This window comes from Phocoena phocoena, chromosome 3, assembly GCF_963924675.1.
Source record: "Phocoena phocoena chromosome 3, mPhoPho1.1, whole genome shotgun sequence".
Taxonomy (NCBI): domain Eukaryota; kingdom Metazoa; phylum Chordata; class Mammalia; order Artiodactyla; family Phocoenidae; genus Phocoena; species Phocoena phocoena.
The window spans coordinates 166,933,007-166,960,059 of NC_089221.1; the positions used below are offsets into that span (position 1 = coordinate 166,933,007).

At 40.0% G+C, this 27,053-nt stretch overlaps 1 protein-coding gene across 1 annotated transcript; it reads left to right on the plus strand.

Moving 5' to 3' along the window:
• Positions 1-7,043: 7,043 nt before the first annotated feature.
• LOC136121590 (zinc finger protein 558) lies at positions 7,044-16,479 on the plus strand. The gene is made up of 6 exons (XM_065875501.1): positions 7,044-7,074; positions 7,631-7,719; positions 8,637-8,763; positions 14,311-14,406; positions 15,107-15,189; positions 15,697-16,479. Exons 1-6 carry the CDS (start codon positions 7,044-7,046, stop codon positions 16,477-16,479), a joined length of 1,209 nt encoding a protein of 402 aa, XP_065731573.1.
• The last annotated feature ends 10,574 nt before the right edge of the window (positions 16,480-27,053 follow it).

The following is a 27,053-nucleotide window of genomic DNA, read 5'->3' on the forward strand; positions in this document are numbered from 1 at the left end:
TTAGCGCCCTTGAGTGACAAGCCGTATTAAAAGCATCTGGAGTCACAAAAAAATCACTATCCAGCCAGAAGAGTTCAGCAAGGCGAATGAATGCACACCGCATGAAGCCGCCTTCTCCCACTTGGAGAGCAGGTGGCTGGATAGGAATCAGGAAAATCCAGTCATAGCCAACAATTACACGTTCAATCAGTACAGTAAATACAAAAAGGAAAAGTGAGTGGTGTGGCCTTTGCATCCAGCAGCTGTATTATGCCCTATAAAAGGCTTCAAAAGAAATCTTTGTACCCTTCTTTTTTTTCCTACAGACAAGTTATCTCTGGAGTTCAAGTTTAAGTTGAAACCAGCCTCAAGTTTCACCTGTCCTCACTGACCCGTGGATTTCTGCGTGACCAGGTGAGTACCGTGTGGAACTTGTAACAATAGTGCCAGCAGCCTCAGCTGGCAGAACTGCTACTAGGCCTTCCCTGTGCTCGGGCGTAAACACAAGGAGTCACTAAGAGTGAGTGTAAATAAGTAAATACAGTTATGTGCAAATAAATACACATTAAGCAAGCATGTAAGTAACTGTAAATAAGTAACAGAAATATAGATTTACTTGCATTCCATAATACTAAAAATTTTAGGATTTTATATATAAGTATAAATATATAAATTTTTTATGTGTATATCAAGATTATTCAACAACATTCCTCAGACCCAGTTCAGTTTGACTTCTAAAACCCTATACATCTTCCACAAAGATTCAAAATATAGGGGTACATGGGGGAAAAATAATTTGAACTTCTTTATATTGGCAACAAATTTAAAATTGAATTGACCAGCAACCAGATGTATTTTCTGTTTGCAAGTGTTTTCTGTTTGGTTTTGTTTCTTGTTTTGTTTTTTGTTTGTTTTATTTTTTCTTCATGATATTTAAAATCACTTGGAGGAGTACTAAGCAACAACTTGCAGATTGAAGGGTAGGGCAATAGTTTCCAAAGATTGTACTCTACAACTTGGCTTCTATAAGAATTAACTTTGTTTCTCTAAACTTTTATGAAATAACAGTCTGGTAATTCATATTGCAGAGAACCATTTTGAGTAATTTTATACTGTTGGGTTTTATCAATTGTATGTGTGCGTACGCCTTTTTCATTCTGTCTTTCCTGTGACATTCTTAAGGGGAACGTTTGCTTGTCATGCAATAGATATTCTTCAGGTGCACAATTTATGGTGACCAACCATGCTCTTTTATTCAGGACTGAGAGAGAGAGAGAGAGAGAGAGAGAGAGAGATCTTTTTGAATAGTATTTTTGTTTTCTTCTGATAAATACCCGGAAGTAGAATTGCTGGATCATATAGTAGGTCTTTTTAAAAATTTTGAGAAACCTCCATACTGTTTTCCTGAGTGTTTGCACTGGTTTATATTTCTCATAGTGCACAATGGTCCTCTTTTCACCACATCCTCACCAACACTTATTTCTTGTCTTTTTCATAGTAGTCATTCTAACAGGAGTGAGGTGATATCTCATTGCAGTTTTGATTTGCATTTCCCTGATGATTAATGATGTTGAGCATCTTTTCATGTGCCTGTTGGTCATCTGTATGTCATCTGTGGAAAAATGTCTTTTGCCCATTTTTTAAATCTGATTGTTGTTTTGCTATTGAGTTATATGAGTTCTTTGTATATTTTGGTCATTAACCTCTTATCAGATATGTGATTTGCAATTGTTTTCTCCCATTCAGTAGGTTATCTTCTCATTTTGTTGATGGTTTCCTTTGCTGTGCAGAAGTTTTTTAGTTTTATGTATTCTCACTTGCTTATTTTTGCTTTTATTGCTTTTGATGTCAGATTCAAAAAATCATCACCAAGACCTATGTCAAGGAGCTTACCACTTATGTTTTCCTCTAGGAGTTTTATGGTTTCAGTTTTTATGTTCAAGTCTTTAATCCATTTTGAGTTAATTTTTGTTTATGGTGTGAGATAGTGGTCCAGGTTCACTCATTTGCATTTGGCTCCCCAGTTTTCCCAACAGCATTCTTTGAAGAGACTGCCCTTTTCTCATTGTATATTCTTGGCTCTTTTGTCATAAATTAATTGGCCATATATGAGTGGGTTTATTTCTGGGTTCTCTATTTTGTTCCATTGAGCTATGTGCTAATACCATACTGTTTTAATTACTGTAGCTTTGTTGTATAGTATAAATCAGGGCATGTGATGCCTCTAGCTTTTTTCTTCCTCAGGATTGTTTTTGTGGTTCCATACAAAATTTCTCTATTTTTGTGAGAAATACCATTGGAATTTTGATAGGGATTACATACTGCTTTCGGTAGAATGGACATTTTAACAACATTCATTCTCAATCCATGAGCACAGAATATCTTTCCATTTATTTGTATCTTCTTCAGTTTCTTTCATTCATGTCTTGTAGTTTTCAATATATAGGTCTTTCACACCCTTGGTTAAATTCCTAGGTATTTTATTCTTTTTGATGCAATTGTGAATGGATTATTTTCTTAATATATTTTTCTGATAGATCATTATTAGTGCAAAGAAATAACAGATTTTTGTGTATTGATTTTGTACCCTCCAGCTTTACTGAATTCGTTTATTAGTTCTAACAGTTTTTTAATGAAACCTTTAGGGTTTTCCATATGTAAAATCATGCCATCTGCAAATAGTGAAAAAGTTTTACTTTTTTCTTTCCAATTTAGATGCCTTTCATTTCTTTTTCTTGCCTAATTGCTCTGGTGAAGACTTGCAATACTAAGTTGAATAAAAGTGGCAAGAGTGTGGGCATCCTTGTCTTGTTCCTGATCTTAGAGGAAAAGCTTTCAGCTTTTCAGCATTGTGTATGTTGTTAACTGTGGGCTTATCATATATGGCCTTTATTATGTTCAGGTGTGTTTCCTCTATACCTGCTTTGTGGAGAATTTTTATCATAAATGGATGTTGAATTTTGTCAAATACTTTTTCTGCATCTATTGAGATGATCATATTTTTTCTTTATTTTTTGTTTATGTGGTGTATCACATTTGATTTGAACCATCCTTGTATCCCTGGAATAAATCCCACTTGGTCATGGTGTATGATTACACCATGATGTATGATTTAATTTATTGTTGAATTTGGTTTGTTAATATTTTGTTGAGGGTTTTTGCATCTGTATTCATCAGGGATGTTGACCTGTAATTTTCTTTTTTTGTGGCATCCTTGTCTGGTTTTCAGTATCAGGGTAATACTTTCCTTGTAAACTGTGTTTGGAAGAACTACCCCCTCTTCTGTTTTTGGCAAGAGTTTGAGAAGGATTGGTATTAGTTCTTCTTGGAATGTTTGGTAAAATTTATCTGTGAAGCTGCTTGGTCCTGGACTTTTGTTTGTTGGGAGGTTTTTGAATACTGATTCAGTCTCCTTGCTAGTGATCAGTCTGTTTAGATTTTCTGTTTCATCAGAGAAATAGAAAATATGAACTGCCATGTTGGACAGAGCAGAAGTATAGAACATTTCCATCATACCTGAAAGTTCTGTTGAGCAACACTGGTATAGAGTGGCCCATCCTCTGACCCTCTCTCAACACTGACTCCAGGTGCAGGAGTCACTGAATCTGTAAACTGAACAAAGACCCCTCCTCCCCTAATAGGAGACTTCAGCTGCCAAAAGACCTGGAGAGGGTACTCAGGACCTGAGAGTGTCCTGGGCACCTTCCCAGCCTGCTTTCCTCTTGGGGCTTTGGGGGTGTCTGGATCCCACCCCTCCTGTCACTCCTCAGCTCATGACTATAACTATTCCTAAAGGCAAATTGGGTTTCTGGTGGGAAGAATGTAGACTTCTTCTACCTGAAGAGAGTAGAGAAGATCTTCAGCAATTATCTGGGTCTGCTATACTCACACTAAGACCTCAGGGAAGATTTGGTATGAGAAGCTGTTCAAGTTTCCTATGGCTGCTGTAACAAACTACCATAAACTTAGTGGTTTACAGTAACACACATTTATTTTCTTGCTCTGGAGGTCAGAAATCCTAAATGGGTTGGCAGGGCTGCATTCCTTTTTCATCTAGTAGAGACCACCTGTATTCCTTGGCTTGTGGCTCCTTCCTCCATCTTTAAAGCCAGTGAGAACATCTTTAAATCTCTCTCTCTTTTTCTCTGACCTCTGCTTCCATCCTCACATCTCCTCTAACCCTGACCTTCCTGCCTCCCTCTTATAAAGAAGAACCCTTGTGATTTCATTGGGTCAATATGTATATTCCAGAATAATTTTTTCCATCGCCAGATCCTAACCTTACTAACATCTGCAAAGTCCCTTTTGCCATGTAAGGTCACATATTCACAGATTCTGAGGAGTAGACCATGGACATCTTTGGGGCAGAAGCATTAATCTGTCTACCCCACAGGCCCAGGAGTCAAAGACTCTCTGCAACAATTTTTCACCTGGACACTCAACTGTAGTGTCCAGTGTTCCCCTCCCTGCACACACTTTATTGCTTTTATCTTTTGGATGCAGGAAGGACACAGATAGTGACCTTGAGAAGCTGGTTTTATGGAGTTACGTTGTATTCTGTAACTCCAGGGAGAGGAGGCATTCCCTTATAGAAAGGAAACATACCATTTCTGTTGCTTTGTACCTTGATTTTGTTGTTGTTGTTTTTGTTTTTCATTTAAATTTATTGGAGATAAAACTCTCCATCAATACCTAGAGATCGTATCTTTCTTTTTTTGGCTTCATGCTTCTTATGAGGATATTCCGTAGTTTACTGAACCAATTTCTTATATATAGCAATTTGTGTTGTTTCCAATCCTTTGATATTATAAATAATGCTACAGCGAGTAACCTTGCTCTTGTCTTTTAGTATTTGTGTATCTTTCAAATAGATTCCTTGTAGTGTGATTGACAGGGAAATGATCAATGTTTTTGCATTTTGCTTGAGGATAACAAATTTCCTTCCACAGGAGTTCTACCCCAACAGTGTATGAGAGTGCTTTTTTCTACAGCCTTGCCAATGAAAGATGTGGTCCCCTGTGTCTTTGTTGATCTGACAGATAAGAAATGGTATCAGTGTAGTTGCAATCTACATCTTCGTCCTGTGAATAAGATCAATGATGATTCTACTGATTGAATTGGTAGTGGTGGAAGCCAAATTAAACTGTGTCTCAGAGTGGGTGGGACATGAGGAAATGAGACAGAGAGTAAAAAAAAAAAAAAATGATGAGGGAGATAGACTGGGTGGTAACTAGAAAGAAAACTATGCCCTTAGGATAAATGTGTCTCACTACCAAAAACATTTCATTGAGTTTAAATGGTGTGAGGGAGTCCAGTAGAGTGGGAGAGCTTGAAGGGAAGGGTAAAGGAGAGAGAATCGATGGTGTCCAGCTCCTAAAAAGGCAGATGGAGTGGAACACAGAACAGAACTGCAGAGCCCAGTGTTATAGAGAAGGCAGGTCCTGGTTTATAACGAGAGAGGGAGGAAACCATGGTGCAGAATATAGTTTTGGTGGCAAGATACGAAGGGTAGATTCCTTCTCATGGAGATGACTTTGAGAAGTAAGGTGCAGGACCATCTGCTGAAAGTGAGGGTGTATTTGTTATGTATTGCTGCATGACAGAGCATCCCTAACCTTAGTGACTAAAACAATAATCATTTGCCATCTCTCACAGTTTTTGTCGTTCGGAATTCAGGAGCAGCTTAGCGGGAAGGTTCTGGCTTGGGACTTTCATGAGGCTGCAGGAGGTTATCAGCTGGAACTGCATTCATCTGAAGGCTTGGCTGGTGCCGAAGGGTTCACTTCCAAGGAGGTTCCCTCACATTCTGGCACATCAGTGCTGACTGTTGGAGGGGACAGTTCCTTTCCAAGTAGGTCTCTCCACAGGGCTGCTTGAGTGTCTTTGAAATATGGCAGTTGCCTTCCCTTAGAGCAAGCAGTTCAGAAGACTAAGCAGAAGCTACAGTGCCTTGTAGGGATCTACCCTCAGAAGTCATCGCCACAAGTTTCTGTTGGTCACACAGGTCAGCCCTGATTCAGTGTGGCTGTGAATACCAGGAAGCTTGGATCATTCAAGCTATTCGGGAAGCTGATAACCATAGAGGGAAGAGGTGAGGCTGTGTGAGATTTAAAGAGATAAGAGAAGGGTTCACGAGTAGGAAGTTACACTGACTTATATAGAATTGCCCTGCGGTGTTGAGGGCTCTTTTCACGTTGCTGACCATGCTTTTCTAGAGGTGGCAACATGACCACTCTTGTGCAGGTTGGTCTGCCCAGATGTTGCCATGAGCAGGCAGATGATTGGAACCATGCCTGGTTGGAGTTCTGCTGGGCCAGAGTGAAGGTAGGATGTAGGGGTGAGGAAATTTGTTGAAATGAAGGACGGTGAGACCCAAGCTGGGAAAGTAAAAAATGAGGAGAGGAGGTGGCTCTAGCAGGAGGGTGGGAGAGTGTGTGGACTGAGCCCTTTGCGTGGGAGAAGAACACATGTAGTGAAAGAAAAGCAATGAATGATCAAGGTCGAAGTTTGGGAGATTGGCTTCAGAGAGAGAAATTTCTGAACTATTGTTGTAGGTGTAGAATCATGTCCGGTGATAACAAAGTCTAGGGTGGTGCCTGGGGAAGTGCGTGGCCAAGGTGGAATGAGGACAGACTCATAGTACTGTGAGGGCCACCCTCCTGGACTCTGATGTCACTCGAGTGCGGTAGGATGGGAGGTTGAAAGAATATTGGGAGTCAGGGGCCAGAGTCTCCAGTGAATGAGGGATTGTAGCTGGGAATGTGTTTGTGACAACCATGTGGATGGGAAGAATGTGCCCTGAGACTCAGTGAAGCTGAGGTTTTAAGGTGGATGGAGAAGTAGCCACCATTGTGGGCAGAGGCAGATGCATTTTGAAGGAGGAAATGGTGGACAGGCTAAAGATTTGTCCTCAGTACCCTGGAGAGGGAAGTTGGTTGTGAAGACTTTGTGCTTTCCCGTTTATTCCAGAGCCCTGTCCTGAGTGCACTGTGGGGATAAGAGGAGGAGCATCCTCGTTCTTCTGCTCCCTGTTGTTCAGGAAAACTTACTGTCTGAATCACAGGATGGCAACCATGGTTCTGTCCCCCACTTGTGGTGAGTTTGGGGGTCAGCCCTCAGAGCCCAGGTGTTAAAGGCCCCTGCACCACAGAGCAGGTAGAGGGAAGGGACTGAGAAGTTGAGGTGGGTGTGTTACCCCATGAACCTGGAGGTCATTGGGGCCTGACTGTGGTTCTTGGGATTTGGGACTTAGCTGGTTTGAGTGTCTCTGGAGATGTCACCTGTGTGGCGAATGTGTGGGAGCTTTTGAATTATACTTCTAATTTTTTCTATAAACTTAAAAAAGAAAATAACAGTGGTGTCCTTTGGGACTTCAGTTTCTTCATCTGCAAAATTGAAATAGTAGTCTTTTCCTCCAGCGTGGGAGAGCGCTTGGCCCTATTTTCTGGCCCTGGGTGAGACAGTGCTCTGTTCCGTTTTCCTGTGGAAGCTGGGTGTGGGTGTTTGGGTGTCGGTATGTGCTGTGTGTGGGAATAGTCATTTGTGTCTGTTGGGGATACAGTCAATCACAAGTAGGTGGGGGAGCCTCCAGATTTGTGAGTGTGAGAACAGGGGGCAATCCTGGATTCTTGGGACATTTCTTCTTCTCCAGCTCAGTCTTCCCCGTACCCAGCCTCTCACCAGAAAGGATGCACAGAGGAGGAAGGGTTGGCTAATGGCTTCCTGACAGACTGGTTACAGGTGAGTCAGATATTCCTGTTTCCAAATCATTATTCCTTTGACCAGAAGTTGGACTTGTTATCCTTCAGTGACCTGCAGCATCAGAGCCAAATCAGGTCTTCAGGCATCTGATGGAGGGTTTGGGGCAACCCAAAGAGTGTTAGCATATGTCAGCATTTACTGCAATGTAGAGCCTCCTCCAGGGTCACTGTCTACACCATGTTCTGCTGAGAGGTTTTTTTTTGTTTTTTGTTGTTTTTTTAATTTTATTGAAGTATAGTTGATTTTCAATGTCATGTTAATTTCTTCTGTGTAGCAAAGTGACAGAATGTGTGTGTGTGTGTGTGTGTATTCTTTTTCACATTCTTTTCCATTATGGTTTATCACATGATATTGAATATAGTTCCCTGTACTATACAGTAGGACCTTGCTGTTTATCCATCCTATATGTAATAGTTTACCTCTGCTAATCCCAAACTCCCAATCCTTCCCTCCCTACTCTCCTCCCCCTTTGCTGAGAGTTTTAAGGGGAAGCTAAGGAAAGACATGACTGTGTCCTAAACTCAGGCAATTGGTGATGGCCATTAGGGCATCATTCATCCATTTACCAAGTACTTCTCTGATTTCTGCAATGTCCTAGGCCTATGCTCATCCTTTGAGATTGAGGGGAATTCGATTGCAGGATGTCACAGTCTCACTGGGAAAGAAAATCACCTGTGTGTTAGAGGTACATTTAACATTGGGGGTGGGCATGAATAGACAGGAGAAGAGAGTTCAGGGCTGACCCTAGGAGCATTTGAGAGCAGAGATCAGAACCCTGCCCATACAGCTTCTGCTTTGGATTCCCTGTTCCTACTCCTCTCTCATCCTTGGCTCTTTTCCTGTCCACATTGGTGGGGTTGGTCCTTGGCTAAGCCATGATGTTTGTGGTGGTTTAGGACTTGGTGACTTTTGAGGATGTGACTGTGGAGTTCACCCAGGAAGAGTGGGCACTGCTGGACCCTTCTCAGCGAACACTGTACAGAGATGTGATGCTGGAGAACTGCAGGAACCTGGCTTCACTTGGTAAGCCTGACATCATTCCTGCATTTATTTAATGACTCAGGTAACAAGACTTTTTAAAAATTGAGGTATCATTCACATAACATAAAATTCACCATTTTAATCATTTTAAAGTATGCAGTTCAGTGGCTTTTTTTTCATCTTTATTGAGGTATAATTGCTTTACAATGGTGTGTTAGTTTCTGCTGTATAGCAAAGTGAATCAGTTGTACAGTGGCTTTTGATAAATTCACAGTGTTGTGCATCACCCCTAAAACCTGTACCCATTAAGTGGCCAGTACCTGTTACCTTCCCCATTCCCCACTACTAGCAACCACTAATTTGCTTTCTAGCTCTGTGGATTTGCCTATTCAGAGCAGTTCATATCAATGGAATCATAAAATGTGTGATCCTTATGTCTCATTTCTTTCAAGCAACTTAATGTTTAAAGGTTTAGCTATGTTGTAGCATGTATAGTTTCTTTATTCCTTTTTATGACTGAATAACATGCTCTTTTATGGGTATACCACATTTTGTTTATCCGTTCATTTGGTTGATAAACATTTGGGTGGTTTCCACTGACTGCCTATTGTAAATAATGCTGCTTTGAATATTTGTGTACAAGTCTTTGTTCAAACACCTATTTTCAATTCTCTCCACTACGTATCTAGGAGTGGAATTCTGGGTTATAGATTACTATGTTTAGCTTCTTGAGGAACTGCCAACCTGTTTTTTACAGCAGCTGCACCAATATATGAGCGTTCCAGTTTCTCCATATCTTCCCCAACATTTGCTTTTTTGAATATAGCCATCCTCCTGGGTATGAAGTGGTATCTCACTGTTGTTTTGATTTGCATTTCCCTAATTACTAATGACACTGAACATTTTTTTCATGTAATTGTTGGCTGTTTGTATATCGTTTTTGGAGAAATGTCTATTCAAGTTCTTTGCCAATTTGTTAATTGGGTTATCTTTTTTGTTTTGGGGTTTTAGAGGTTTATTATATTCTGAATACTAGATCCTATTTGCAAATGATTTCTTCCATTGTATGGTATCTTTTCATTTTCTTGATAGTATCCTTTGATACACAAGTTTTAATTTTGACGAAGTCCAATTTATGTACTTTTTCCTTTTATTTCTTATGCATTTGGTATCATACCTAGTTATTGCCACCAAGGTCCTGAAAATTTAGCTCTATGTTTTCCTCCAAAAATTTTATAGTTTTACCTTTTCAATGAAATCTTTTATCTATTTTGAGTTAATTTTTATATGGCTTAGGAGAAATTGTCAGCTTCATTCTTTTGCATGTATTAATCCAGTTGTCCCAGCATCTTTGTAGCAAAGACTATTCTTGCCCCCATTGAATTGTTTTGGCACAATTGTCAAAAATTATTTGACCATAAAATGCGAGTTTATGTACTCTCAATTATTTTCCATTAATCTGTGTTTAGCATTGTGCCAGTACCACATTACCATTGCTTTGATGTCAATAAGTGTGATTCCTCCTATTTGGTTCTTTCTCAGGACTGCTTTGTTTATTCAGGATGCCTTGCAATTCCATATGAATTTTAGGATCACGTTTCCATTTATGTAAAAAAAGCTGTTAGAAATTTGATAGCGATTTCATTGAATCTGTAGATGATTTTGGTTATTATTGTCATAACAATATTAAATTTTTCAATACATATCCTCTGTTGCTTATTTTTAATTTGCTTCTGTTGTGGTCAGAGTAGATACTTTGTATGATTTTATTGTTTTTAAATTTATTTAGACTTGTTTTGTGGACTAACATGTGCTCTATTCTGGAGCATGTTTTCCATGCACTTGAGATGAACGTGTGTTCTGTTGTTGGGTGAAGTGTTTTATGTCTGTTAGGTTTAGTAAGTTTATAGGATTGTTTAAGTCCTCTGTTTCCTTGTTGGTCTTTTAACTAGTTGTTCTACCCATTATTAAAAGTGGGCATTGAAGTCTGCAACTATTATCGTAGAACTCTATTTCTCCCTTCAATTCTGTCAGTTTTGAATTTGTATATTTTAAGCCTTTGTTGTTAGGTACGTATATGTAATTATTATATCTTCTTGATTAATTGATCTTTTAATCATCATATATTTTGTTGTGTCTTGTAAGAATTTTTGTCTTAAAGTCTGTTTTGCCTGATATTAGTATAGTCACATTCTCTCTTTTTTAGCTGTGGTTTATATGGAATACCTTTTTCCACTTGTTGACTTTCAACCTGTTAGTGTCTTTAGATAGAAAGTGAGTCTCTTATAGATAGCGTATAATTGATTATTTTCTATCCATTCTGCCAAAATCTGCCTTTTAATTGGACAGATTATTCTGTTTACATTTAATGGAATTACTTATAAAGAAGGACTTAGTTGTGTCATTTTGCTGTTTGTTTCCTACATGCTTTATATCATTTTTATTCCTCAGTTCCTCCATTATTGTTTACTTTTGTGTTAGGTATTTTCTAGTGGACCATTTTGATTCCCTTCTCATTTCTGTTTATATTTTTTAGTTATTTTCTTAGTGGTTGCCTGAGGGATTGCAATTATCATTTTAATTTTAAGCAATCTATTCTGATTTCATATCAACTTATTTCAACAGTATACAAAAAATTAGCTCCTGTATAGCTGTGCCCCCTCCTTATGCTGTTTTTTGTTTGTTTGTTTTTTACAAATTATAACTTTATACATTGTTTCATTAACATGGATTTATAATTTTTAGTTCAGACATTTCTCTTTTAAATCATATTAGAAAAAAAGAGGAGTCATAGCCAAACATACATGAGTTACAAACCAAAAATAAACAATTGTTTTTGACTTTTATATTTACCTATTTATTTTCCTTTATTGGTGTTCTTTATATCTTTGTGTGGATTTGAGTCAGTATTCATTGCCCATTCATTTCAGCTTGGAAGTCTCCTATTAGCATTTCTTGTAGGATAGATGTGTTAGTGACAAACACTCAGATTTTGTTTATAGGAATGTCTTCATTTCTTTATTTTCGAAGGACAGAATTTTTGGTTCACTGTTTTTTGTTTTTTGTTTTTAAGCAGCTTGAGTATATTATCCCAATGCCTGTTGCCTCTGTGGTTTCTGATTCAAAATTATCTGTTACTCTCACTGATGATCCTGTGCACGTGATGAATCTCCTCTCTCTTGCTGCTTTCAGGATACTCTGTCTTTGTCTTTCCAGAGTTTGATTATGTGTTTCAGGATGGATTCTGACTCTTTGAATTTATCCTGTTTTGGGTTTGTTAAGCTTCTTGGTTGTGTACATTTATGCCTTTCATCAAATTTGGGGAAGTTTTCAGCCATCATTTCTTTAAATATTCTTTCTGCCCGTTCTTCATTTAAGGGACTCCTATTATGTGTATGTTGGTATGTTTAGTGGTATCCCGTGGGTCTTTTAGGTGCTGGTCATATTTTGTTTATTCTTTTTTTCTTTCTGTTTTTCAAACTGAGTAATATAAGTTGTCCTATCTTCATGGCTACTGATTCTTTCTTCTTGCTCAAATCTGTTGTTGAACCACTCTTCTGAATTTTTCATTATAGTTATTGTACTTTTCAATTCCATAATTTCTGTTTGGTTTCTTTTTATAATTTCTGTCTCTTTAAGATGTTTTCTGTTTGGTCAGAATTTGTCCTTATGGTTTCCTTTAGATCCTTAAGCATATTTAAAACAGTTGATTTAAATTATTGGTCTAGCAAGTCCAATGTTTAGACTTCCTGAAGGATAGTTTCTACTAAATTTGGGCGGTTTTTTCCCTGTAATGGGCCATACTTTTGCATATTGGCCTGCCTTATAATTTTTTGTTGTTGAAAACTAGACATTTGGAATATTACAACATAGTAATTCTGGAATCACATTTTCCCCCATCCCTAGAGTTTGTTGTTGTTGCTGTGGTATGTATGTTTAGTGATATTTCTGAACTCATTTTTGTAATGTCAGTATTTGCTGTATGTGGCCACTGAAGACTCTGTTCTGTTATCTTAATGGTTAGCTAGTGATTTATCAGATTTCCTTGAACACTTGGAACAAAAAATAAAAAACTCCTAGTCTCTCTATACAGGGGCATACCTTCAAAATCAAGCAGTTTATAACTCCGCCTTAGTTTTCACTTCCTGTTTGTGCAGAGCCTGAAGGTCTGCCAAAGGTGAGGACTTAGTGCCCTCTCATGTCTTTTCTGAGCATGTGCCCAAGCCTGGGTATGCACATGGCTTTCTAGATGCAAAGGAATATGAGGGAGCTTTTCAGAAAGCTTTTCAAAAATTCCCCAAAGCATTTTATTCTATACTTTTCCTCCAGGCTTCTTGGTTTGCCTTTTGCTTTCCTTTGCTGTTTCCACTTGCCTCAGGCAGTAGTGGCTAATATATTGCCTTTTAATGTCTTCAGCACATGCCCACTGGGTAACCAGCTCAGCCTTCGGAGAGTTTGGGGTTAGATAAGTAAAGGCAAGCCCTTTGAGCCAGTCCTTCAGGGAGCCACCAGAAAGGTCAAAACAAACAACCATAGCTTGTTGAGAATAAGGTCCATCCTACTCCCTCTAGTACTAGGAGTTGTCTTCAATGTCACAGCCAAAGCAAGGAGTAGAGGATGAGGCAAGGGTCAGTTAAAATGTCAGCTGTTTTTTGTCTTTGATTAAGCATTTTCCTGGTTGCTGTAGACTTTTGATAAGTTTTCAGAGTTGTGATAAAGTTATTCTGACAGTTTTTGCCAGTTTATTCACTGTTTTCATAGAGAGGGGGACTTCTGAAGTTCCATATTCCATGATTTTCATTGTCATCATTTCTCACAAGACGTCAAGCATGTGTCTGTTTCTCGGTCCGTTACTGGGGTGTAGGAATACAGTGATGGAGACAGACATGGTCCCCATGCTCATAGAGCTTTCTGTTTAATTCCTTCCCTATGAACTGAATATTTCCTTACCCTGACTTTATATTCTCCATATGTAAAAGCTTTATAGCTTTTGAAGTGTGTATTTAAACTTGGGCATGATTCCCATACACACACCACCACCACCAAATGGAAGATATTAACTACTTGATGACCATGAGCACATAGCCCCAGGCCTCCTGGAGCCTAAGGACTGATAAAGTTAACCCTTGTGACACCACCCTGTTCCCTCATCATCAGCCAATCAGAATTGTGCACGATCTGATCATGTACCTTGCAACTCCCCTGCCCCCCCCCCCCCCCCCCCCGCCACCTGACTTTTAAAAATGATTTGCCAAAACCCTTCGGGGAGCTCGAGGCTTTTTAGGGCATGAGCCACCTCGTCTCCTTGCATGGCCTTGCAATAAACCTTTCTCTGCTCCAAAATAAATAAATTTTCAAAAAAACTTGGGCATGGACTTTGGGCCTATGTGTGCCCTGTCACCTGGATATTGAATGAGTTGCTTGTATTTTTGTTTCCTGAGAGTTACTATATTCATTAGAATTTAGATGTAATTATTTCATTGCTCCCAAAGCCACACTTGCCCGTCTTAAGAATTCTTGGCTTCAGTTTCATGCAGTTGCTTGTCACTTGCACAGCCCCCCTATAACACGGCTTTTTTCCGCAAATAGGGTATCATGTTGATAAACCCAGTCTGATCTCCCAGTTGGGGCAAGAAGACAAGGTGATGACAGAGGAAAGAGGAATTCTTCCAGGCACCTGTCCAGGTGAGCACTAGGAAGATATGAGAAATAGTCTTTTTGAGGAATAGCTCTAGCCAGTGATTCAGGGCATGGGAGTATTACATTTGGAAATGGCAATCAGGGAACTTTATAAAATGTCCTTTTTTTCTGACAGAGATGGCCATGAACATTTGTTATGAGCTTCCTCATGCACCTTCTTTCTTTCCTCTTTAACTTTCTGTTCAACATCTCATACTTTACTTTGGACTCGGGGAAAAAATAAAGACGTCTCTTTTCCTTTTTAAATTTAAGTCTCATATGAGCTCTTTGTCCAACTCCTTCCTACTTTACCTTCCTGATAATTCCTCCCTTTGTAAATCTCTGATCAGTCCTAATCCTTTTAGAATCCTTTTTTTCACTGTTGCGGCCTCTCCCGTTGCAAAGCACAGGCTCCGGATGCACAGGCTAAGTGGCCATGGCTCACGGGCCCAGCCGCTCCATGGCATGTGGGATCTTCCCAGACCGGGGCACGAACCCATGACCCTTGCATTGGCAGGCGGACTCTCAACCACTGCGCCACCACGGAAGCCCCTAGAATCCTTTTTTAATACCTGTAATTTGAATACTCATATCCCTTTCATTGCAAACTTGCTCAAAAACCCTAATCCCTCAGTCTGTCTATACTCGTGTGTACTTTTGTGTTTCTTTTCTCCGTCAGCTTAAATTTCTTTTCAATTTGTTTCAGATTTGGAGACGGTACTTAAAGCAAAATGGTTAACTCCTAAGAAGCATGTTTTTAGAAAAGAACATTCTAATGGTGTAAAAGTGGTAAGACTAACATGGTTGATTGCTGTTTTTTCACAGTAGGAGAATTCCATAAGTTAGAAAAGCCACAGAATAAACAGGAGAGTCATTAAAGGGAAATGTTATTTACATATGAGATAATGGTGTCTCAGAAGAGATACTGTAAATCAGTTGTGAATTTGGAGAAAACTATAAATTAACTCCAGACTTGTTTCTTTAGTGAGAGTTTCCACAAGTAAATATTTCCTTAAATGTGATTAAAATATTGACTGTCAAAATATAAAGTGGTCTTAAGTTTATCAGAAAATGCTCTGTGAATATGGTAAGGACTTGTGGCAATGTGTCTGTCTCTCTTTTTTTAACTTCTAAGAGCTCAAACTGGGCAGAAGCCCAGTTTGACAGGCATTTAAAATAGGTAACCAAAACATCAATTATAATAATGTAACAGAATTCCTGGGAGAGAGAATTTGTATAACAGCATTGAATATTAAAAAATAGTATAAATTATAGTTTTCATTCATCTCTTAACAGGAGAGAAGTCATCTGGGAGTGAAACTCAATGAATGTAATCAGTGTTTTAAAGTCTTCAGCACAAAATCTAACCTTACTCAGCACAAAAGAATTCATACTGGAGAAAAACCCTATGACTGTAATCAGTGTGGCAAATCCTTCAGCAGTAGATCCTACCTCACTATTCATAAGAGAATACATAATGGGGAGAAGCCCTATGGATGCAATGACTGTGGGAAAGCCTTCAATGATCCTTCCTCCCTCAGACTGCATGTGAGAATCCACACTGGAGAAAAACCCTACGAATGTAACCAGTGTTTTCATGTCTTCCGCACTAGTTGTAACCTCAAAAGCCACAAGAGAATTCATACGAGGGAGAATCACCATGAATGTAATCAGTGTGGCAAGGCCTTCAGCACAAGGTCCTCCCTCACTGGGCACAACAGTATTCATACAGGAGAGAAACCTTATGAGTGCAGTGATTGTGGGAAAACCTTTAGGAAGAGCTCATATCTCACACAGCATATGAGAACTCATACTGGAGAAAAACCCTATGAGTGTAATCAGTGTGGAAAATCCTTTAGCAGTAGCTTTTCTCTTACTGTGCACAAGAGAATTCATACCGGTGAGAAACCCTATGAATGCAGTAACTGTGGGAAAGCCTTTAATAATCTCTCAGCTGTTAAGAAACATGTAAGAACTCACACTGGAGAAAAACCCTATGAATGTAATCATTGTGGGAAATCTTTCACCACTAACTCTTACCTTTCTGTGCACAAGAGAATCCATAATAGGTGGATATGACTACAATAACTGGGAAAGCATTCACTGATTTCTTATCTCTCAGACAACTTGTGATAACTCACGCTTAGATGTATGAGTTATCTGTTGCTGCATAACAAATTTCCCTTCAAAACATCATAGTTTTAAACAGCAAACATTTATTATCTATAGGTCAGGAATTCAGAGCCAGCTTAGCTATGTAGTTCTAGCTCAGGAACTCTCATGAGGTTGTAGTCAAGATGTCAGCAGGAGCTACTGTCATCTACTTTACTGCTGGCTGAGGAGTCCACTTCGAGAATAGCTCAGTCACATGCCTGGCAAGTTAGTGCTGGTTGTTGGCAGGGAACCTTCATTTTCTCACCATGTAGGACTCTCCACAGGGCTATGTGTCTTTATGACGTAAAAGCAGGTTCCTCCCAAAGCATTTGATTTAAAGAAGAGCTAATGCAGAAACCACAGTGTCTTCTATGACCTAGTCTCAGAAGGACATATCATCACTTCTTCCGTATTTTAATGGTCACACAGACCAATCCTGATACAGTGTGGGAAGAGACCATACTCAGTATGAATACCAGGAAACAGAGATTGTTGGGAACCATCTGAGCAGTTTTCCATGAAATCACTGATGTAAGGCCTTCAGGAGACCCTCATTCTTTCAGTCTGTTCAGTATGAAATAATATTTAATAACTCATGTTAATTCACCCGTGAAAGAAACCTCATGAGTCCAGTCTTTGTGATAAGCTTTCAGCTCAAATTCACCCTAATGTGCACAAAAGATTAAGTATTGTGGATAAATCTGAGGAATACAGTGGTGATATCTAGGGAGTCATGTGACAATTCACACTAAGGGGAAAGTCCTATGAATATCGTCAGAATGTAGAAGTCTTCAGGGACACTCATCCCTTAGAACACACATGAGGAATCACTACAGAGGAACACTCACGCATATAAGGAATGTGGAAAACCCTATAGCACAAGAGTTTACGTTACTGAACAGAAGATGAAGAGATTCCGAGTGCAAGTACTATGGGAAAGCCTTCAGTGTTCTCTCAACTTTTAAGAGATATGATGATTTATTCTGGAGAGAATGTCCCATTGAATGGCATCAGTATTGGAAAGCCTTCCATTTTCCCACATTCCTTAAACTGAAAAGTTGTTGCAGAGAAATTTGTGAGTATAAAGAATGAGGGAATGCCTTTAATGATACCTCTTATGTTAGGAAAGCTATGAAATTCCTGGATGCAAAACCTGTGGATTAATTTTGGGAAATCTTTCGGTGAGTCCTGTCTGTTGACTTCTGAGAAGTCACGCAGGTGGGGAACCCTAGAAGATACTCAACGTGAGATTGCCTCAGCTCTTCTCTGAGTGGCCACAGAATACTTTAAACTGGGAATGAAAAGTGTAAATATTATGAGCATGGGATTACCTTTATCAGTGTCTCATCCTTAGGGTGGGGCAACTAGCTCTTTAATTTTCAGTCTTTGCTTAAGTATAAACATTTATATCTATAGCTATACCCTAAGATAAACCTTAAATTATGTTCCATAGTTTTATATGTAATATGTTTATCATCATTTACTCTAAAAATATTAACACATTGCATATTCATAAAGGTATTTCTGATTATCTCCTGAGTGATTTAGTTTATCCTAGTAGAAATTAGACTATATTTGCTACATACCTTTTTCTAATTTAATGACATTTTTATCAAGTAAGTGGACTTTATGATATTCAGATATAGTATGTACATTCAGGTTGGTTTTTATTTTTCTTTCAAGCTTATTTAGTGATAGATGTGAATTAAAGTCTTCCACCGTTGTTACGGATTGACAAATTCTTCTTGGTAATTGTCATTTTTTCTTTATGTATTTTGATGTAAATACGTACATAAATGGTTAGGTATTGTTTTGTGAATTGTTCTTTTTTATGTAGGGGCTGTATTTTTTCATAGCAACGTATTTCAACACAATAATAAATGGTTTGGGGCTTTCCTGGTGGCGCAGTGGTTAAGAGTCCACCTGCCAATGCAGGGGACACAGGTTCGTGCCCCGGTCCGGGAGGATCCCACATGCCGTGGAGTGGCTGGGCCCATGAGCCATGACCACTGAGCCTGCACGTCCGGAGCCTGTGCTCCGCAACGGGAGAGGCCACAACAGTGAGAGGCCTGCATACCGCAAAAAATAATAATAAATATAATAATAAATGGTTGAACATTTATATAGCTCTTTGCAAAGACCACGCACTCTTCTAAATGCCTTATGGATATTAACTTAGTACTCAGTATAAGCTTAAGAAAGGTGGACTGTTAATATCCCATTTTGAAGATGAGAAAACTGTATTGGTACACTTAAATTACTTGCCTAAGTTCACTGGCTAGTAAATGGTAGAGCCCATATTTGAATCCAGACAGTCTGTGCTCTTAAACAATAGCCTATTTATTGAGTGTATTCTATATGCCAAGCACTGTTTGAGACACTGGTGTCTATAGCAATGAATGAAACTCAAGTTTTGCCATTAAAATACATCCTAATGGTATTCCCTACAGAAAAATCAAGAAAGTATGTTGTTATAAGTGTGATGTAGAAAACTAAAGCAGTGTAAGATAGTTAAAGGGGATTGGGATCCTGCTATTTTATGTAGAATCGGAAGGAAAAGTCTCTTAGTTAAGGTGCACTCGCATAGAGACCTTAATGAGTTGTAACAGTGAGTCACATGAATTCGTGTGGCCAAGAGCCGTCTTGGCGTATGCCGAGGCCCACACCACGGAGGCCAGTGTGAACAAGCTGGGGATGGTGAGGGGGTGGGAGAAGATGGACTGGCAGAAAAAACTTGGTGGATCCTGCTCTTGTTGGGGTTTATGGGTTATTGTTAGGACTTTCCCTTATACTTTCAATGAGTTGGCCTCTTAGAGCCCCAACAGGAAACAGCTGAGACGTTCAGACTAGGGCAGATCAAGTAGAGTTTTCATAAAAGGGCTACTTACAGAGTAGTGTAGGAAGGATGTATCAATAGAAAGACCACAAAAGGCGGTTGGCATCCAGTAGCTGGTAAAGGCAGTGCTCTAACACCCGTAAGCCTGAAGGGGCAAGTGGAGGGAATGATTATTGAAATCCAGAGATAAGAGAGGAGAGAATCATATTCCAGGAGCTGAGAGGGTGACAGGGGTGGTGTCCAGACCCAGGTTCTGCAAGAAATAGCCAGTGCCAGACTTCAGTCTATTTCATCCTCCTGTTTCATGCCCAGGCTCCCCATTGACTAAACCCAACCAGAAGCCATAAGGCAAGAAAGCCCGTTGATACAGTTCATACTGACTAACCTTCTAAGGTGCAGCAAGGTAGAGTAAGTGGGTTCTCTGCGGGGGAAGAAAACCAGAACTGCTGTCCCCTTTTGCTGCTTAGAATCTACTCTTAACAGTCAACTGTGTGGAAGCTTCATGTCCCTACCCAGGAATTCCATCAACTACTCTAGCATCCTGGGTGCTGTCAAAGTGCTGATATACTCACATCTGTGGTCTAAACTAGTCTCCTCCACAAGTGTTCTTCAAGATGGTTATGGGGTTCTTGGGAGGAAAGTGCAAAAAATAACCTAAACGTCCTGGTTCCCAGAAGGCGAACACTCCCACTGGGAGGCAAAGTAAGCCCCATTGAACTTTATGGCTGTTATGAGGCCAGCACACAAGGAAAGACGTCACCATGGCTTTTGGCATGGGTACTTAGTCCTGTCACCCAGAAGATGTGGGTTTTCTATTACACAGTGAGGGCAAAGAAGAAAACATTCGGAATTCAGGTAATCCAATGAGATGTCTCTTGATATCCTTTTCCCAATTTTTTTGATGAACAAGTGTAGCAGCTCTATCCTGAGAAAGGTACGGTGACCAGGTGTTCAGACTCCTCGATGATCTGGATCATCCTGCCAGGTAAGCCACCTAGACCAGCGGAGATGCTAGTCAAGGCTGAAAGGAACGTAGGGTAGGGTAGGGTAGTAGAGGAACGTGATGATAAGTGTCAGTTGCAGCTGACGCTTAGAACAGCTGAGAATCGCTGCTGTGGACAGTTGTCTGTAGTTCGTCCCATTTATCTTTCTCTTGGAAATTTCTCCAGGCAACAAGAGCAACCAGAATCCTATGTGCATTCACTGTAAGAAGCAAGTACATCTGAGTGGCATAATTGGAGGGCCATAATGGAGACCAGTATATTTCCCAGTTTCTTCTTTTAGGACTAAGTCACTTCCCCAGCTGCTGGAAGTGTTGGCTGCTAATGGCTCATGCTGACAGCCTCTCTGGGAATTCCCTTGGGCCAAAGAAAAGTGCCACACCTGATTATGGCAACTGTCCAGGGGCCAGTCCACTTCCAATGACTGGTTCATTTGGGGGGTACAGAGGTACAATTACTTTGCCTCAATTTGAGACACCCCTGAAGGGTCAGCCCCAGCTCGGGAACTTCCCATGGGATCAAGGGTAGTCTTCATTTTTAAGTTATCACAGTTCAGTCTCTTATTCTACTCAATCCTGGTTCTCTACTTTAGAGATAGTTACCTTAGGCAAGTGACAAACTTTTCATGCCAAAGTTTTTTCATCTGTAAAATGGAAACAAGAGTGCCTACTCTTTTAGACATATACTAAGGATTCAATCAATACATGTAAAACACTTAAGAGACTTCCTGGTATATAAGAAACATTGTATATTTATTTCATCTTTTATTATGAATTAATTAAAATTCACTGGGATTATACTGAGCAAAATAAGCCACACTCAAAAGAGTAAATATTGTACAGTTATATTTGTATGAATTTCAAGGACAAGCAAAAAATCTGTGATAGGAAAATAGAAGAGTGGTTGCATTTAAGCTCAGGTTGTGAGGGAGGGGCAGGGATTGACTGGGGAGACAGGAAGGGACTTTATGGGGTGAGGAGAGTGTTCTGTATCTTAGTAGCAGCATAGGTATATGCATTTGTCAAAACACGCTGAACTGTACACTTAAGGTCTCTACATTGTACTGTAAGTAACATACCTCAATTTAAATCAGATTTGTGCCAAGTGAAAGGAGCCAGAGACAAAAAGACATTTATCGTATAATTCCATTGTATGACATTCTGGAAAAGGCAAAACTTCAGGGAAGGACAAATCAGTGGTTTCTAGGGGCAAGGAGTAAGAGAGGGGGGTGACCACAAAGGGGCAGAACAAAGGGATTTGAGAGTGATGAAATCGTTCTGTCACAGATGTGTTGATGTTCATGTGTGTATCGTGTTCAGTCGTGACTGTGTTGATTGATCCATAACGCTAGCATTTGCCAAAACCTACAGAACTGTGCCAACCACTGCAGAGAGTGAATATTACTGTGGGTTTAAAAAGAAAAAGTAATCCCCCAGATAGGGGAGGGAATGCAAACTATAACGAGTGAACCTAACTGTATGACAAACGAATAACATAACCACAACGAATGGGGCAAAAAGGAAACCAGATTTACTTTAGAAGACTGTTTTGACTGGATACTGTAAGGTTGAATACAAAAAGAACTGTCCAGAAATTCTGTACTCTAGTTTTAAAAAAAATTGTTTTTCAGATGACACGCCTTAGCACTTCTGAAACTACTTTGTGTGTATACTAGTGTTGAACAACTAAGTAAATATACAGCAGAAAATGAGAACTAATTTCTCACTGTCAAAGAAAGATGCTTTAAAAACACATGAAACCGATACCCCACTAGAGATTATGGAAACGACTGCAAGCAACACCCCAGTCCACCCCCATGATGGGAGCTTCAGCAGGTGGTGCTCACAGCCTGCATCCAACAGTAGAGCCCACAGAAGCCCTATGAAGTGACCACCTGTCCCCTCACCCCCGACACGAGGCATCAGGATCTCAGACAACAACTGTCATCCAAACACAAATGATGGAGTCCAAGCAAACAAGACCTGCATCATCCCAAAACTAGACATGATGGGAACTCCAGCAAGCACCCCTCCCCACTCACTTCAATAATACACATGACAGCAGCCCCATAAATGAGTCCCTCAGCCGCTTCTCAACCCCAGCTCAAAGACCGACCCCAACTATACAAACAATATAGACAAGGGGAGGCCCAGGAAGTGACTCTTCTAGTCACCCCCTCCATTCTAGGTAAAAGACCCCCCAGTCCCCTGACTAGAGATAAATGGAATCCCATGCAATTGTCACTCCAATTCTCTTCCAAAGTTAGAGACAATGGGATCTCCATTCAGTGAACCCCTCCCTGTCACACCGACGCTTGAAAAATGAGTGCACCAGACAGCAGTCAATCTCCCAGCACCAGAGAAACAAGAACCCTTGCCTCATACCACCCAGTTACTCCAACGTCATAATGGTTTCATGGTGGAACGTTCAGCAAGAGATCCCCCCTGTATGTCTTCAAGGTTATAGATGATGGAAACCCCAAAGAGCAACTTACAACTCCCTACACATTAAAGAAGAAAGGACACCCCCAAAATTCCACAGCATTCTCACCCAACACAAACCCCAGCTTGCCTCCCTTGGTTCCCCAACACTGGATATAAAAGTATTCCCAGCAAAGAGTATCCCGTGTCCCCCAAGAACAGTAATGACCAGAGAGTCTCAACAGGCAACTCACCAGGTTCTCCAGCATGAGTGTCGGGACTTCCCTGGTGGTCCAGTGGTTAAGACTCCGTGCTTCCACTGCAGGGGACCCAGGTTTGATCCCTGGTTGGAGAACTAAGATCCTGCATGCCGCGTGGTGCTGCCAAAAAAAGAAAAAAAAAAAGGAATGTCAAATAGATCCCCAGAAAAGTACCTCTCTTCTCAGTATCGCAAAATAAGAGTTGATGAAGGAAGCATCAGTAAGCAACATTTTCAAGACAAGTGAGGACGGGACCCCAGGATGCAAGTCTCTCAAGTTCCTCCCAACAGGAGAGATGCCTGCCCTTTCCGTAACCCCTCCTTTATCCCAAACACAAGGCATATTTTGAACGCCAGCTCGCAACTCTTCAGCCTCCTCTTGCAGTGCAGATATTTCTGTCCCCAACTGTAGTGGGTAGAGCCAAATCAACGCAAGTGTCCCCTGCCCTAAGAAATGTTGAGGACCCCAGTCTCAGAATAAGGAACACAGCAGCAGTTCTGACAAGCCAACTGATGCTCCAAGCTCCCATTACACAGGAGGTGACAGAAGCTCAGGAAGCAAACCTTCCCCCAACATTTCCTGCCCCAGCAGACCCTTCTGATCTGCTGCATTCCCAGCTGGCCCTCAGAACATCTTCTACTGCTCAAAGAGGACTCGTGGAAAAGGAAGGCTGAAGCTGGAGTAAGGCAGAGAAGGATGGAGAGGGGAGAGGAGTAAAATAAAGGGGAAAAGGAGACCTTCCAAGTTGTCCCAGCCCCAGCCATGAATTCCAGAGGCCCTGAAGAGCTACAATCAAACCAGTCACTCAGGGGCAAACTTAAGCAGAATAAAAGAAATTCTGGGCTGATGTGGAGATGTAGCCTGGAGAAAAGGGTGTGTTGGCTAGCCTCCAAAATGGTCACCAATGATCCTAAACACCTGTTATTCATGCCCTGTGCAGTCTCCTCCCACATTTAGATGTGACCCACGGGATCAATACAATGCTGTAAAAACGGCTGTGACATCTGAGGCTACATCATAAAACACACTGAAGCTTCCTCCTTGGTCTCTTAGATTGCTCCCTCTCTAAGGGAAGCCATTTGCCATGCCATGAGGATACTGCCATGTCATGAGCAGCCCTGTGGAGAGGTCCACGTGGAGAGGAACCAGTTTGTCAGCACCAAATTCCTGGCCATTTCATGAGCCGCCTTGGAAGATCTTCCAGCCCCAGTCAAATTTTGAAGTCTAATTAATACGTGTGCTGAGACGTTTAGGAGTGAAATCTACTGCTGTCTGCAACCTAGTTGCAGCTCTATTTACAATAGCCAGGAGATGGAAACAACCTAAGTGTCCATCATCAGATGAATGGATAAAGAAGATGTGGCACATATATACAATGGAATATTACTCAGCCATAAAAAGAAATGAAACTGAGCTATTTGTAATGAGGTGGATGGACCTAGAGTCTGTTATACAGAGTGAAGTAAGTCAGAAAGAGAAAGACAAATACTGTATGCTAACACATATATATGGAATTTAAGAAAAAAATGTCATGAAGAACCTAGGGGTAAGACAGGAATAAAGACACAGACCTACTAGAGAATGGACTTGAGGATATGGGGAGGGGGAAGGGCAAGCTGGGACGAAGTGAGAGAGTGACATGGTCATATATACACTACCAAATGTAAAATAGATAGCTAGTGGGAAGCAGCCGCATAGCACAGGGAGATCAGCTTGGTGCTTTATGACCACCTAGAGGGATGGGATGGGATGGGGGGGTGGGAGGGACATACAAGAGGGAGGAGATATGGGGATATATGTATACATATAGCTGATTCACTTTGTTATAAAGCAGAAACTAACACACCATTGTAAAGCAATTATACTCCAATAAAGATGTTAAAAAAAACATAAATAAATAAAATAAAATCCCTTTTGTTTAAAAGTGAAAAAAAAGAAAACTATAAGGTACTGATGAAAGAAATCAAGGACGACATAAAGAGAAGGAGAGCTGTACCATGTTTTGGATTGGAAGAATCAATATTGTAAAAAGGACTATAATACCTAAAGCAATCTACAGATTCAATATAATCCCTATCAAATTACCAGTGGCAGTTTTCACAGAACTAGAACAAAAAATGTTACAGTTCCTACGGAAACACAAAAGACCATGAATAGACAAAGCAATCTTGAGAAAGAAAAACGAAGATGGACGAATCAGGCTCCATGATTTCAGACTATATTACAAAGCTACAGTAATCAAGACAGTATGGTACTGGCACAAAAACAAAAATATAGGTCAATGGAACAGGAGAGAAACCAGAGACGAACCCATGTACCTTTGGCCACCTAATCGATGACAAAGGGGGCAAGAACATACAATGCAGAAAAGACAGTCTCTTCACTAGGCAGTGTTGGGAAAACTGGACAGCTACATGTCAAAGAATGAAATCAGAACACTCCCTAACACCATATGCAAAAATAAACTCAAAATGGATTAAAGACCTAAATGTAAGACCAGACACCATAAAACTCTTAGAGGAAAACATAGGTAGAACACTCTATGACACAAATCACAGCAAGACCTTTTCTGACCCACCTCCTAGAGCAATGAAAATAAAAATGAAGATAAACAAATGGGACCTAATGAAACTTAAAAACTTTTGCACAGCAAAGGAAACCATAAACAAGATGAAAACACAACATTCAGAATGGGAGAAAATATTTACAAACAAAGTAACACACAAGGGATTAATCTCCAAAATGTACAAACAGATCATGCAGCTCAATATCAGAAAAAAAACAAACAATCCAATCAAAAATTGGGCAGAAGAACTAGATAGACATTTCTCCAAAGAAGACATACAGATGGCCAACAAGCATGAAAAGATGCTCAACATCACTAATTATTAGAGAAATGCAACTCAAAACTACAGTGAGGTATCACCTCACACTGATAAGAATGGCCATCATCAAAAAAATCTATTTGATGAGGAGAGGGTATGGAGAAAAAGGAACCTCCTACACTGTTGGTGGGAATGTAAATTGATACAGACACTATGGAGAATAGTATGGAGGTTCCTTAAAGAACTAAAAATAAAACTACCATGTGACCCAGCAATCCCACTACTGGGCATATACCCTGAGAAAAACCATAATTCAAAAAGATACAAGCACCCTAACGTTCACTGCAACACTATTTACAATAGCTAGGACATGGAAGCAATCTAAATGTCCATCAACAGAGGAATGGATAACAAAGATGTGGTACATGTATGGAATATTACTCAACCATAAAAAAGAATGAAATTGGGTCATTTGTAGAGACATGGATGGACCTAGAGACTGTCATACAGAGTGAAGTCAGAAAGAGAAAAACATATATATTAATGCATGTATGTGGAATCTAGAAAAATGGTATAGATGACCTTATTTGCAAAGCAGAAATAGAGACACAGATGTAGAGAACAAATGTATGGATACCAAGGGGGAAAGGAGGGGTGGGATGAATTGGGAGATTGCGATTGACATATATACCCTATCGATACTATGTACAAAATAGATAACAAATGAGAACCTACCATATAGCACAGGGAACTCTACTCGGTGCTCTGTGGTGACCCACATGAGAAAGAAATCCAAAAAAGAGGGGATATATGTATACATGCAGCTGATTCACTTTGCAGTACAGTATAAACTAACACAATATTGTAAAGCAACTATACTCCAATTTTTTTAAAAAAAAGATGTGGTACATGTATATTACTCGGCCATAAAATGGAACGCAATTGTGCCATTTGCAGAGATGTGGATGGGTCTAGAGACTGTCATACAGAGTGAAGTAAGTCAGAAAGAGAAAAACAAATATCATATAATATCGCTTATATGTGGAATCTAGAAAAATGATACAGATTAACTTATTTGAAGAGCAGAAATAGAGACACAGATGTAGAGAATAAACGTATGGATACCAAGATGGGAAGGGTGGGGTGGGATGAATTGG

Coding starts and splice junctions, on each gene's coding strand:
- LOC136121590 (XM_065875501.1), top strand. CDS start 7,044: ATGGCAACCATGGTTCTGTCCCCCACTTGTG. Junction 7,075..7,630: donor GGTTCTGTCCCCCACTTGTG/GTGAGTTTGGGG, acceptor CTTCTTCTCCAG/CTCAGTCTTCCCCGTACCCA. Junction 15,190..15,696: donor ATTCTAATGGTGTAAAAGTG/GTAAGACTAACA, acceptor ATCTCTTAACAG/GAGAGAAGTCATCTGGGAGT.